This window comes from Mycteria americana, chromosome 2 (assembly GCF_035582795.1).
Source record: "Mycteria americana isolate JAX WOST 10 ecotype Jacksonville Zoo and Gardens chromosome 2, USCA_MyAme_1.0, whole genome shotgun sequence".
Lineage (NCBI taxonomy): Eukaryota > Metazoa > Chordata > Aves > Ciconiiformes > Ciconiidae > Mycteria > Mycteria americana.
Genome location: NC_134366.1, coordinates 9,218,817 through 9,234,512, shown reverse-complemented (window position 1 = coordinate 9,234,512; position 15,696 = coordinate 9,218,817). Strand labels below are relative to the sequence as shown.

The following is a 15,696-nucleotide window of genomic DNA, read 5'->3' as shown; positions in this document are numbered from 1 at the left end:
TAGTATATCTAATTAACTTATTCATTTTTAAATAATTCACTTTAGCAGCAGAAATTAGCAGCTACAGAACCACAGCATATGTTCTTTCTATTAAAATTTACTCTTAGCGTATCAAAATTGCTTTTTCTACTATTGCAGTTGAGAGGGTAAATAATACAAAGAAGTTAGTACTGTCATTGAAATGATAGCCATAGGCTCAGGGCATTCTTAGAAGACTCTTAGAAGACTTAGAAAAGAATCCAAGACAAGAGAGATGAGACCTTCAAAAAGCATTAGAGAGCAGAAGTTTAAGAGCACCGAAGTGGATGTGAAAGGAGAATAAAAGTATTCAGATATATGCCAGGGACCTTGGTCAAAAAATGCTGTCTCTGCTCAGTGAAAGATTCATTTTCTAGTTCCATATGAGATCAGAAGAGTCTGAGCTGTATCTCGATGTACACGTGGATCTAATTCACTGGAGGTGACATTTCTATTTTCTGACATAAGGAAAAATAAACTGAAGTCCCATACGAGACAGTGGGGCTTTTTGTCTGTCATCCTTATGATGCTGTGGACATCTTCCAAGGGTAAACGGACTGTGGTGATGATGGGCATCTCTTCAAAAAGTGGGGGCAGAGCAAACAGGACAGGAAGAAGCACAGAGCATCCCCTGTTCCTTGCCTGCTGCACAAGCCTTCACAGCACCACCATCAACAGCATCACTGTACAGGTACCCTTCCACTCTTGCACATAAAAATCTGAGGACTCCTGCTTTTAAAGACCTGTCTAAAGCCCTATGATTCATTCCCCTTTTCAAGAAAGAGGGTTTTTTTGAGCAGAGAATAAAAGAAAAGAGAATAGAAGATTCCATTTTCAAATCTGGGTCATTAGCTGCCCAAGGAGGAATGTAAACTACTGGTTTTAACATAGCCCTGATAAAAAGAGAGTTCTGCAGGCAGTTAAAGAGATAAAAGGCACTTGTTCAGGCTAAACACAGAGCTGCACGCTCCTTGGATTTAGGCACGTAACTCAGCTAAAGAGGAGAACATTTGCATCAGACGATTTGCATTTCTGAGTACAGGAATTTCTTTGGGGTGCTCTGCATAGTAAGATCTGGTTTTCCAGAAGAGGGCACTAAATATATTTTTTTTCCTATTTCAGAGATTAAAAATAAATAAATAAATAAAAGACACTGGAAATCAGAACAATTAGATTAAAAACTCCTGCAGGCTGGGATTGCTTCCTATGTTTCTGCATAGACACCAGAATTAAATTCTTTCTGATTTTGGTTTCTAAAGCCTTTTAAATCACTGTTGTTTTCCCATTTTGTGTCTTATTCATAATATATTTCTTTCCTTAACATTTTAAAACAACTATCTATACTTATCACAATCCAGCACAAAATGGGATTTTTACTGTCCCTAAAAACTTAGGAAGCAAAATTACACTAACACCAGGAACTCACCTCTAATGTAATTTTGAAGCTTCTGTATGTTGCAAGGAACCTAGTTCTTTATTAAGTTCTAATTTTTTTTCAATAATTTTTATATAGCTGCATTTATTTCATTCCTCTTAAAGCACAGAGGGTTCCCCTGTGCTTCACTAAGATGAATTCCCATGGGAGGGCAAGAAAGAAAACTGGAATGATTTTACTGCTGACTGTCTATCTGATTTTGACTAGCTAGGAGACCTTGTACAATTACCTTACCTATGTTTTATTAAAAAATAAATTGCAGGTTATTTTTAAGATGTTTTGTGAATTTTGTTAGAAAATTAATCTCTACCAGTCTGTCTGTTCAAGTTAGATCATCTATATACTCAGAAAAGGAAGCAGAATGAAAAATGTAATATTATCCAAGCAAAGAAAAATTGGTTATTTTTGTATCATAGTGTTTGCCTTGAGACTTTTTATTTTCCCTTCTCTGTTTGATGAAAACCTCATTTGCTAAAGAAAATATTTACAGAGGAAGACTGCTGATAGCTGATACCGATACATAATATAGCTATGTACTCTTGCATGACAGGCTAATTATTTCTGACTTTTGATATTACTCTAGTCTTCCCTGCAACTGTGGATTTGCTTTTCAGTTTACTGATGTATATCTGTATCTGCGGATAAATGTAGGATACAGTTTGTCGGCCTCTGCTACATGAGCAAGGCTGTCCAACTTAGTCTGAAATACTATTTTGCACTCAGTCATGTTTGTGCAATTTGTGTTAAAGTCTCCCAGGTCAAATCAGGAGGCTTAAAGTCTAGTCCTAAGTCCATTTATCTACATTATTAGAAGAACAGCAAGAGTTTAATCCTTCATTTTTAATAGAAAATAGTTAAAGCTCAGAGGTGGCACAGCAGCTGAAGTCAGCATACTCCATTTTTAATGCGCTCCATTTCACACAGTTAGTATTTTGTTGCAAAACTCACACTAAACAACACTCCCTGGAATGCAGACTCAGTAAGAAATTGAGATTTGGTGCAGTTTTACTGAAACCATTGCTATTGAGGGAGCATGCATTAGCAAAACTGGAATGTGGGGACTGAGGACTGCAGGAAGACCTGCTGGGCAGAGCTTTGCCTCTCAGGTCGGGCAAACACATCATACGTGTTTTAAGAATGTATCTAGATCATCATTTCATAAGCACCAGCTTCATCCTGAAAGCATCCCCCAATAATGGGGAGCAACAGAGCAAAAAAACTGGGATCCCAATGTGGTTTTATTGTTTGCTCCAGGAAAGAGCTGCAGGCCACAAATAACCACGGTGGCTACCCACGATAAACACAGGGTCCCCACCAGTTCCTTCAACATTGAGATGATCCCACTCCTAGAGTACCTGCTGAGGATGTGCTGCTGGGGTGAGTACCCATTCCCTGCATTTAAGGGGTGCAAACACCTTTTTCCATGGACAATAAAGACAAGAGGGCTCCACCTACCCATTCCTCTTTGCTGAGATTCAGCACCTATCATTTCTTTATTAAGAATGGAAGATAAAGAAAAAGTATGCAGATTTGGGTTATGTCATTTCACTCCACATTTTTTGTTGCTGCTTCTACCCAGAGTTACAATGACAGACCCTTAATTTTAACTAGGAACCCCTTGCCCCATGGCCCAAGGAACTTAAATACCAAAACATCCCTGCAGTTCATGTATTTGAGTGCCTAATCCCACTCTATCTTCTTGTTTAAGCTGGAAATTTTTCTGTAATTAAACTGGGCTGTGCCAAAGCAGAAGGATTGCTGCTAAGAGCAAAGAATAAGGCTACGTAAAGGAACACATTTTCTGCTGGAGCTTGTAGGGATTTGAAATGAACCATCAGGCTTCTCCAAAACAAATAAAACAAAGAATAGATTTGACCTCTTTTCTTCCCATGTTAGTCCAAATTTGGTCCTAAAAGTTACCAACATGAAATTAGTTTTCTGTAGTTTCTCCTTCAAAAGGGAGATCTAGGATTAAACTTGTCACCAATTATTGCTTCACCATCCTGTGCCTGCCTCCAAAAATTTCTATTCTAAACACACAATGTGAGAGAAATTGGACAGAGCGATGACTGCTGAGCAGTAAGAACAAATATTCCCACCACCTGATAACATGTTGACTCAATTAAAATGGGTATCCACCCTCCCATAGCAAGAATTTTTAATTTTGTAAGCATGTGCAGCAGAAAAAAACCTGTGATCGAAAGGGCTCTGCTGCCAAAGGCACAACTGAGGACACCTGAGAAGACAATGTTTGCACAACGCTGTAATGGAGTTTTGAAAACCTATAAATCCCTCTAGAGTTGTGTGGCAAACTTCCCTCTCTCTCTGTGCCACTGCAGATATCAAATATTAATGAGGCTGAACCAATTACTGATACCAACATGCGACAGAAAAACTCGGTACGTCGGTATGTCTGACGGAGATATTGCTACTTCTGCCTGAACTGAGATTCATTGGTAGGAAAACCTCCCAGTTGCTCAGACGTTCTTTATTAGCAGCTTTGGTGTATTTAATGCAAGGTGACTGGGAAGTGCTGGTGGCCTGGGTGAGCTGCACACCTCCAGGTCTGACAGAAAAGCAAATGGAAGCGTAGAAATGTTTTTGAATCAACTTTGTCTGATGCCTTTGAAAACTCCTCTTTTGTCTATCTTGTTGCTGTTCAGCCCGCATTGAAAACGGCGGATTAGGAAATTTATTCATGGTGGTTTTGAGATTAGAAAAGATAGGCAGTCTTTCACAAAGGCTATTTTAAGTCGACCAGATTCATAATTAAAAAAACCCCACAACACTCTCAATTTAAAATAAATTGTTGCCTCTAAATTTTGTCAAATAATAGCTGCTGCTTCAGTTTCAAATGCAAAGTAAACAATCAGCCAGAAAATTAACCTCCTCTATGTTCTCAGTACTTTCTTGTTCATACAATACTTCTGGACACACAAGCCTTAGCTTTTGTTATGTAAATGTAGCTGGAGCACTTCTGTTCTCCTTATCACTACAAATAGGATAAAAAGCACATTATTAAATGAGCATATTTACTCTACTGATCTTGGCTGTTGAAATAATATGACTGAAAACAGGACGTAAGAATATGTAAGAAGAAGGAGAAAAAAGGCAGCCCTGACTTTCAGCCCTGGTGCCCCAGAATTACCTAGCTAAAACCCCACACAGGCACGCTCATAAAAAGGTGCAACTTTCAGAAGCTGTGAGCATTGCACTGAAATATTAAATAGTAGCTGAATGGTATTCGTAATATTTATTCTATGGGAAGCTACTGAAGTTGTTGTCTTCATGAAAAAGACCCAAGATTTAGCAATTCATAATAGATTTGAGGAGTGGCTGGTCTATGTGGTTCCACTAATTCACTAATGGCTTGACTTCTGATCATTACAGAAGCACCGAACGACTACAGTCCTCTGGTGAATCAAGAAAAGAGAAGACATTTTGCTTGAAGATACACACACGCACAGATGTAATAACAGAAAAACATTTTAGCTAATATAAACTTTACACTATTAGGACTGATTTTTTTCTTCTTTTTATGTAGGAAGTGAATCTACAGTTATTTATCCTAATATGGGGTAACTAATTCTCATAAGTAAACAAAGTGAAAGTGCTTTAGGTTTGAAAATGTTGGGACAATAGTTTTAGCCACTAGCCTTTGATAGCAGTCAACACTGCCCTTATATTGTGCAACTTTACAAAAGAGAAGGACTCCTTCTGGTCTATGAGCAACAAAGATTCAAAACTGCATTCATATGAAAAAAAGGATACGAAAACTATAAACATAAGCTTTTCCCTTCAGAATGCCCCACTCAAAAATTCTACTGGTTTACAACAAATACCAAAAAATAAACAAATCACTAAACCAGGTAGCATTATTTTATGGTACAAATGTTATAAATTTTCATTATTCCTGAAAACAACATTGGGTGGGAATGAAAAAAGTAAATTTGAAATATATTTATTGCCACAGAAAGAAAACAGGTTCATGCAAACCTATTTCTAGCACTGGTAAATCCATTTCAATTAAGTAATAAATATCATAGCTACAATATTAGCCATATTAATGATGATAGTTATGACAGTGTCTAATTTTCAGAGGCATATTTATCATAATAATAGTGCTCACCTAACTCAAAAGGATGTTGTGAGGATTCATTAATATTTATACCCATTAGTGTTTTGGAAATAGCAAGCGTTATATTATTTTAATTTTTACACAACTAATTAAAGCAGTATGAGGTTGTAATCGGAGCCATAAGCACAAAACCTGCTCATTCCACATAATAACCAGACTTGGACAAACAGTGAAAAATAGTGACACCAACAATAATAATATGCTGCTTTCTATAAATAATACTTTTTTACTTCATTCATGCTCTAAACACAAAGTCCAGGGTTTGGACTGGGTCTTTCTGAGGTCTCTTTGGTCCCACCACTCCTGTGAGATCTACGGCAATGGGCAGGGAGAAAAGAAATACTAAATTCACCACATAAACTACTCTAAAAAAAAATAGTTGGGCCTGCTCTAATTACAATGATGATTAATTCTTTGCAGCTTTCAGCATTATAAAAATGCATTCCTTTAACTGCAAAATAGGTAATAGCGTCTGTTGTATCAGCAATAAAAGTCTCTAAGCCCTAATTGTTGTTCAGAAGACTTAGCAGTTTGGTCTGTATTAATCAGCCAGGATTTCCTGTGTGTAATTGCTCTTAACTAGCTCAAACACGGTAATGGACTGGTAAATTGGAAATGAAGAACAAATAGCTTTAAGAAGAATCTCGGCCACTTTATTTCCTCTCTTGCATTACGACAGCTATTCATAATCAAGGCAATTAAATATTCTCTATTTAATGTCTCACCATGTCACTCAAGAAAATCACTTTTCTTCTCATTTACTTTCCTCTATTTCTTTTATCACCATTACACAAACCGCACTGGTTAACTCCGACGACCACAGTAAGCTACACAAACCTGTGGGGTTTGGTTACTCGTCATTATTCTTACCCCATCGCTCTCCCAGTCGCAGAAACACTACGGAATTTAAGAGGCGGTTTGTCGCTTGGCTATTTAGGAAATCCCTTTTGGAGACCACGGAGACCCGCAAACGTGATTCCAGCCCAAAAGCCAGAGACCTCTGTGTCTCCCCGGGAGGGAGGAGGAGGAGGAGGAGGAGGAGCATGGAGCTCATCCAGCAGTGCTGGTGGAGCCACGTGCTGGGCAAGAGTGGCTTTGACCCGACACCATCAGGGACAGCCTTGACCCTCTGCACCCTCTCTGCTGAGATGCTGTGGCTAAACCCCGATTTGCCTCTGTGTTTTGGGGTTACTGAACTCTATAGCCAAAGCCCCACACACTTGTTTTGGGGAAGGATGATTTGAAATCAAAGTTTCTCTAAGGGCGCATTTATTCCCCAGCGCTTTCCCAAAACTTCACCCTGTGGTTTCAGCCTCAAGCTGGACCTTGCTCTACTGTAAAGAAACAAAAAACAAACAAACAACAGAAAAATCGCAAGAGTATTTTAAAGACAAAGAAGCCTGGTGTCTTCCCTATGACCTTTCCAGAAAAAGAACAAATCTTCTGTGTTCAAGGTTAGAAAAGCTCCCTATGAGCACAAGGCTTACCCAGGATATTGCTGCCTGAAAGATTAAACTTCTGTAAATATAAGCACCGCGAAAAAGCATTTAGAATGAAACCTGACAGCCCGACTAGCCACAATGTACCCACGCCAGTCTCGCCACTGCCTGCCAAGCTTCCTGGGAGAAATGTATTTTAAGGAACGTGCTCTAATTCATCATCCTCTGAGATGATGAAGTGATACAACAGGAAAACACACATTAGTTGCCTCAATATCTTTGCAAAATAGGTGTCTGCCAGTTCAGGGCTGTGTTAGTCCAATGTGGGTGTCAGTGCCGTTACCCAGATCCAACACTGAGCAGAGATGCTTTTGTGCAAATAAATAGAAAACCTTTAGAAGGAAGCTATTACTGGCAGGAGATGACTTTGTAGCATTTTTCTTAAAAATATTTCAGTTCATTTGAGTGACACACTATGTTTTTCTCTTTTGATGTTTATTCCTAGCCGATATTAAAAATAGAGGCTGAATCCACTCATATTAGAATTCAGATAAATGATTAATTCACATTTCATATATTAAGATATTGTACACATATGTAAACGCAGCACAACTGTATTGTGTAAAAAAATGATGAAAACACCTATACCCACAAGCAATTAAAAAGCAGCACATCACACTTTTAAATGGCAAAAAATAAAGCAACACTTTCTGACACCTATAAAATAAGAAGCAATAGTTTCAAGAAGTTTCTTTTTTGAAAATATTTGTAGAATTAAACTTTAAACAAACGTCCTTTGCCAATACATTTCCTGAAATTTCCTTTTGACTTTGCAACAAGGACAACTGCCCAAGGCTTTGCTAATCATTTTTTTGTGTTGCAAAAAACAGCGTAATTTGAATTTTGTCCAAGAATACAGTTTGAAATGGAGAAAATGTGAAAAGCTAACTAACATGCAATTATTTGTAGCCACAGTCTGCATACCAAGTGCAAAGAAAGCTGAATAAGTAATTTAACAGTTATTGCAACTTTAATAAACAAACAGCCACCCATCATGGCTTAAGGACGCAATATTCAGAAGTGAATCTTACTACCCCTCTATTACTATGCTGCTTCTTCAAAAAAAAATCTTTGTATCCTTTATAAGCACGGATCTTAAAGGAAAAAGGAGGGGGTTTGGTTTTGTTTTGTTTCAGAAGACTATTTCAGGAACTCTTGCTATCATAATCTCCTATATGAATACTGGAACAATTTGCAATGCTCTCTTACACCAAATATATGTCTAGTCATATCCTGAAATATTCCCAAAGGTCATGTTTCCAGTTTGCCACCTCAGGTTTTCCCTTCGGGAAGAAGACATGGTGTGAGGAATGGAGCACCCGGCCGTGTGCTGCTCTCTCTCCTCCAGCCAGGCATCCAGAGCACCAAAACCCCAGTGTTTTTCCTGCACCCCAAAACCACAGATCTGCAAGCACTGAAATGTAGAGAGGAGGATGTGGAGGAAACGTGTCCAGTCCATCCCTTTCCATCCCCATCCTCCTCTTCCTCCCTTGCTTGCATCAGGCATTCCTCTGCAGGTGGAACGCAAAGTCTGGGCTGCAAAAGCCTGTGTAACTGCGCTTCTTGCAGATATTCGGAATGTGCAGCCCCTTTGATGGGTAAAGACTGAGAATAAAAAGGGAATTTCTTACTACTACTTTTTAGGAATGGAATTTTTTCTCTCATTATAATTTTTCTTGCTATAGGAATTTTTCTCTCATTCTGAGGAGCTGAGGAAGCCCTCTCTACTCAGGGCTCTTGCAGCTTGCGCAATGCATCTGGGCAGTGTCAGCACAGGGTTTCCACAGCCAAAGGCCAATCTCCACTAAAAGAACTGAATTTTACAAAACATCTCTGGAGCACAAGGCAGGGGGGCTTTCAGGCAAAGGCTTTGCTTGCTCAGTGGCCACTAGGCTGTCTTCCCCATATTTAGATTTAACTTAACACTTCCACATTCATCTCTGTCTAGAACTCTGCTAAGCTTCGGGTAAGGGAAGTTGCACCAACAATGATTTCCCAGCAAAAACTCGTTATGACTTATCCCTACATTTTCTGATACAGTTTTATTTCAACTTTTTCTAACACCACGCATGGTTCTCCTGACTTTTATACCACTGTGAGTCAGGAATAACTCCAAAGATGACAGCAGAGAAATCAGATGAGCAACAGAGCCACAACCTCTACTACCTAAAGGACCAACAAAAAATTTCCTTTGGTTAGCAGCTGAAACTAGATTTATTTTATGGAAGAAGAATTACAGTTGTTGGTGAATGAATTATTTTCATTTTGAGGGATTGGTGCAATTCTAGATTATGGAAACAAAATGTATAGGGCTTATAGTTTATCCAAGTAGTACAGCATAGTTATCATTCAAACATTTCAGGTCTTACACCAGCAGAATTTATAAAGAAAATAAATATTATTCATGCCCAAGAACTGCTTCCCATGTGTCTGATTCTTTAGTCATCATTTAAAAATGACTCATTACACTTTTCTCTTCTGAAGTTTGGTAGAAAATTCACCCTAATCTAAAACTTAGTAGTAACCCAACGGTGATTTCTTATGAATGATTTATACCTAACACTCTGAAGAAAAGGATTTATAATGAAAGTGATAGCTCAACCCTAACTGCAGCACTGGGAACGGTGACACCATAATTAATGTATTATTTCAGTTGTGGGAGACACTGACAGTTGCTTTTTGTTCTTGGGAAGAAATTTATAGTGTGACTGAAAAAGGCACCATGGAAAAAAAATTACATAGAAGAGGAACAGAAATCCTTGTAGCAAAGACATGTCCTTACAGTTCCCCTCCCAAAGACTATAAAATCCTGGCAATGTCAGTGTTTCCTCTACGGTGTAATTTATACCTTTCTCCTCTACTAGATGGCAGTATGACATGGTCTCAGAACATCTAAGTGAGGGGTTTTCTTTCTTTGTTTCATTGGAAGCAATTAATTTAAAATATCATCTTACTGGCATAGCAGTGGGGAAAAAAAAGCCCACCACTGGCTGTATATTTTGAAATCGAATCTATTTACTTACTGGTTCAACATTAAAAGCAAAAAGTGCATATTCCCGGTCAGGTGACACTTCATATCGAATAGCCTTTAAGGAGACCTAGAAAATAAATCAGACATTGAATTAAATTTTTTTCAATTTTCAAGCCAATAACATCTAGAACTAATTGTTATGACCGTGTTTGTAACGATGAAGAATACTGCCAGACTAAGCGTCTTGAAAAATAATACATCACATCTCTGTTAAAAAACCAGAAATGTTATGGGGGCACAAATATGCTCCCATAAGAGAAAGCATAACTGCATCGTGACTCAGACCAGGCAGCTATCTCAAAAAATCAGACTTTTTCTTACAAACCTACTGCACAGTGCCTGGTGGGGCAGCTGTGGGCAGCAGGTAGTAGAAAACCCTGATAAATGTCAATTTACTAATTCCCTCTCATTCCCTGCAGTCACTGGCCAAAGTGCTGGAGGTAACAAACAGTAAATACCTGCTGGAGCAAATTATTGTAAAGAGACAGCACTACCTGTCTCAATTAGGACAACACTGAGGAAAACCATCCCATTTTCCCCAGTTAAAAACGTCTTTGGGATGCTGTGGTGATACAGCTTTCTAGGTGCACCCTGACCTGGGTTCTGCAAAAAGCTGCGCTGTAAGTCTTACTAACAAGAAGAGATGCCAAAATATCTCAGACTTGTCAGAAATTACCTTTTCCCTGCTCTATATCATTTATATAGTGCAGACACCCCTTCTCCTTTCCAGTGTGTTTCAGTATAATACATTGCTGGTGCACCAAGGTCAAAGAGGGGTGCCCCTAACACGCCGCTCATCCACTGCCTTTTAAATCTCACCCTCTCACCTAACAGATGCAAGTCCTTGAGAGATTCCCAAGGAGCAAACTGGAAGGGGGAATTTGGGCTGCAGGGAAATGCACAGCATCCCGTTGGGAGAGTCCTCCCCAAGGCCAGCAAGGCTGGAGGCGGTGCGTGGGGAACCCAGGGGACAGCCAAAGGCAGAGGGGACTGATCATAGAATCATAGAATGGTTTGGGTTGGAAGGGACATCTAGTTGAAAGGTCATCTAGTCCAAGCCCCCTGCAATGAGCAGGGACATCTTCAACTAGATCAGGTTGCTCACAGCCCTGTCCAACCCAGCCTTGAATGGTTCCAGAGATGGGGCATCTACAACCTCTCTGGGCAACCTTAATGGGTTGATGGGCCAGTGTGGATCAGGATGGGGGGTGCCAAGGAAGCGTGACAGCCAGCAGTGTCAGCATGAAGACAGATTTTATTTACTGTTATATTAATAACACGGAGAAAGGAAAACATGCCAAGGTAGCAAAAGTTTTTCTGACCCAGGGCTGGGAAAGAAGAGGACATAGGCAACATGCATGGACGAGGCGTAACAGCGTCTCTTGTATCAGGACTTTTTGGATTAATGTGGAGGTGATGTTCTGCAAATTTATTTACTGAGAGGGCAGAGGAGCAAGGGTAGAACAGGCAGTAGGGAGGCCATGGCGTGAAAGAGTAGGATGGTCTTGTAACACTGTGCTTTTCTTACAAATGGCAAAAATTAAAAACCAGGGAAATAGAGGCCAAATGGAAGCAGTTTGACTTCAACAGGCCTTGACATTAAAGGAGGCCAGCTCATTCCTTTACATTTAGCAGAATTGTAAAGAAAGGGGTTACGCTCTGGTAAAAGAGGATTGCTGATGTGATGTAGCAAAGGTTGAAGGTTGAATGGCAGCGTATGAAGTTTAAGGTTGGGTCCTGCAATAATAATTCCGTGATAAATTATTTGTCTCATTAAAAAGGAATTAATACTGTACTTGAGCTTTTTATGAGTCGTATACTCATGCTGCAAAATAAAATCAACCTGGGATGTGGTTTTATAGTTTTCTTGTAGATTTACTTTTAGCTTTTGAGTTTCTAAAGCTGTTTTCTGCAGATCTTGGGTCATTAAGATAAGTCTCTGTTAGCCACCCTCTGCTTTTGTAGTTTTGCGATGATACAGTACAACAAAACCACCTCAAGTTAATCAAAACCTTAGGCAGGTACTGCATAAGTGACAATTTTACCAGGATGACCTGATTCATATCTCATTGTTGGAGCAAACATAAGTGTATTTTACTTCGGAAATTAACTTACAGGAAATATTGAAAACACTCTGACACTTAATGTACTAGCTTCTGCCACATCTTCCTCTACTACAAAAAACAATGCTACAAAACACTTTCATCATTATAAATAATACTCTGTATCAGCTGTGAATTTATTTTCTTTTCATTCATTTTAATAGCCACCTACTAACTTCTTTTCCCAATCATTTCTTAGGGTTTCTCTCATATGCAACTCCACTTCCATTCATCAACACTATTCATTAACAACACTGAAATTACATTTCAACCATTAGGCAAGAAAAATCAGCAAATCCACAAATTAAAAAATAAGTATTTGCATGGAGGAAGGTGGAGAATGCTACCAACAGAGAGTAAATTGTATCAATTGTCTTTTCTATTAAGCATGCGAAGACGAGAATTATGCATCTTTCAATTATATATGATATGCAAGACTAGCTTCAAATATCTATACGATACTTTCCTGTAGTATGAAAGAAACTGAGCTTGCAGAATAATAACAAAAGCTGGAGTTCAATTTCACATTATCAGTCATTGTGTAGCCCATAGTATTACCGGTGTATTGCTTCTCTTTGACAATACACGAAGTTGAAACCCAAGTCATTTTCTGCTTTACTGATCCAGCTGCAAGAGAACTGTGAAATTCTGCTACTCATTATAGAAAATACTTACAATTTTTTTGTTTTCTATTAATATTGTTGAATTGTTAGTTTCGACATTCCTCAGAATCACTGTGCCATTCCGGTTTCTATAAATGAATTCATTATCTGCAAGGAGGAAAAGAAAAAAACATTAAGGAAATATGAAATTGTCTGTTTGTGTAGAACCTAATTATGGGCTTGAACCAAAAGTACTTCTGGGAACTTGCCTCTAAAGAACACAGATTTTTTTTTTTAACACAGTCATTGCTGTGATGTTAAAGTGGCTTCCAGGTTAGTCATTGAACAACATGGTTAGTGTTTGTCACATGTTTATTCTGCCACGTGTTTATTCTGCCACACTTTCCCAGACCTGAATGCAAGAGGACAACCTGTTTTGAATGTACTTACACAGCTCGCTATACTGTTAGTGTAGAAAAAACCAAGGTCGAAAAACGTTCCTGATGCTTAAAGGTTTCCAAGATCCTCAGTCTCCGTAGGAGTTTAATAAGCCAGATGCCTAGAAAGTCTCTGAAAGTTAAAGGCCGATCACCCTCTAACAAAGCAGATTCTTGAACCTAATATTGTGCAGATCTTCCAGCTCTGCCATTTGTCCTGCAAATTAATACCAGAAGGAGATGCATGCGAAGAAATTGCCATTTTCACATGGAACAAGAAAAATCAGCTTGTTCCTGTTGCACTTTGGGATTACCCCAGCACTCAGGACATCTGGACAAGGACAAGAATTCCCCGTGGTAGCTGCTGCACAGGTGGGAGATAGTTTCCAGCTCAAAGCTCAAAACCTACTTGACAGAAAGGCTGGGGTAGACATATGAAAGAGACTCCAAATGAGGCTTGGGTGGCAGGTCAAAGGTTCAGTATGAAAAAACATTACAATAATAAAGGGTTGTGATCTTGTCAGAGGTCATAAACTGAAGTTCAAGTCTGATCAGTGCTTACACGCAGTGCCCCACAGATAAAACGTAAAAGTCGTCAGTCCCAGGCACATTGCCATTAAAAGCTTCAGGAGCTCTTCTTGACACAGGAGAAGGGTTACTGGTTTTTTGCAACCTGGCTAAACTAAGATTGAGAACTGATGGATCCTACCAAATTTCTGCCCCCAGTTTCAGCCAGGGAGGCAATTCCCCATTGCCTACCCTCACTGTGGCTACCCCAGGGTGGCTACCGTGGTGCATCCCACAAGTGTTAGGGACACGTGAATGGTTAAACATTACCCATGGGTTGTCCTGGGATGAGTCAAAGGTGCGTTTAAATCCTACTGGATTCATAAAAGCACAGACCCAACTCATTGTAACCACAAACAGATGAGCACTGCCCAGCTCGGGGTAACCTGCTGAAGACAACACTGGGTCCAGAGACCCAGTTCTTCCAAAATTTTGGTGTACAGACCTAGCATACTCCCTCCTTATCCATGTTTCAGTCTTTTTTAATTTCTAAATGGGTGATGACAGTCCTCATCACAGTCATTAACCATCTTCGTAAAATGCTCTGAAAGTGCAGATGAAAAGCTTCTACACTCTACTTATTATCAATAAAAACAATCACCTCCTACGTATCACATTTTTACATGTAAGTGTAGGAAGAAAAAAATCTTTTCTGAGATTGGGATGAATCAGATTCTGTGAGGCCAAACTGTTGCTGTAATACAGATGATCCTCTCCAAACAGCAAGATTTTAGAGACTTCTCAGTGTCCAAATCACAGCAGCAGCCCTTCAGACTCATAGGCAAAGCTCTCAAAGCATCTCTTTCTTTTAATTATGGAATAAATTTTATCAACACCTTCAGTCCTGAATAAAAAAATGCAGGATCTGAATTAGATTAAGACTTGCATTTGAGATCAGAATAATGAAGAGAGTTCCTGTTTGGATTTGACAGTATTAAAATTTTGTCATTAGTTCTGGAGTGTTGTCCAAGGGCATGGCATTTTCATAAGCATGCCTGATTATATTCAGGACTTTAAAATATTGCTTCATACGATTTATGACTGAACAAACAATGATTCTTCAACCTGGAAAAGAACTGATTGAACAGAACTAGGACAGAAGTAAAAAAAATCATAAGCAGCATGGAGAATATAAATAATGAATGCTCGTTCCCTGCCTTTTCCAAAATAAATATTGGGAGGCACTAAATGACACCAGCCCGTGGCAGGTTCAACACAAATAAAAGGGATTATTTCTTCCCGCAGGAGGTAAACAAGCTGTGAAGTCACAGTCCCAGGGTAGAGCAGATGCCAGGATTGCATTTGGGTCCAAACAAGAATTAGAAAAATGGAAGAAAAATCCATCACAGATTATGGGTCTTGAGGGGAGATGCTTTTCAGAAAGCCCTTGAACCTGAGATTGCGAGGGACTAGAAGCATATCCTTAATTATCACCTTGAGGAATTCACCTGCTTTTTAAAATCTTCCCTATGTATTTGGCCTCGTCCCAGGCCAGATACCAGAAAAGATGACCTCTGGGGTCTGATCCAACACTGACTTAGTTACAACTTCAACTTCCAGCTTCTGTGTCCAGATACTGAAGAAATGTCTTTACGTCAACAATTTAGGAGGTGATACAATAAAAGGTGTTAATGCTCCCTACCCACCTTGCCCATTTATATCCCTAGGCTGTTAAGGCTGAAGCATCATTTGTTATATGATGAAAGTACACAGTCCAAATTTTTATTTTCAGGTATTCCAGAAATAACAAGAATAACTAAGCTGAGAGGCGGAATATTACCTAATTATGAGACATTTTGAAAAAGACTACTGCTTTAATAATCACCCTACGTCAACAACACAGAATGTTTTCCAATTACATACTAAG

At 39.1% G+C, this 15,696-nt stretch overlaps 1 protein-coding gene across 1 annotated transcript in view; it reads right to left on the bottom strand.

Moving 5' to 3' along the window:
- DPP6 (dipeptidyl peptidase like 6) overlaps positions 1 to 15,696 on the bottom strand; it is a 429,771-nt gene that overhangs the window by 140,323 nt on the left and 273,752 nt on the right. Inside the window, exons 4-5 of the mRNA XM_075495503.1 lie at positions 12,899 to 12,993; positions 10,114 to 10,188 (exon numbers count right to left, since the gene is read on the bottom strand). Of these exons, the coding sequence (XP_075351618.1) occupies positions 10,114 to 10,188; positions 12,899 to 12,993 (170 nt within the window). The remainder of the gene's footprint in view (positions 1 to 10,113; positions 10,189 to 12,898; positions 12,994 to 15,696) is intronic.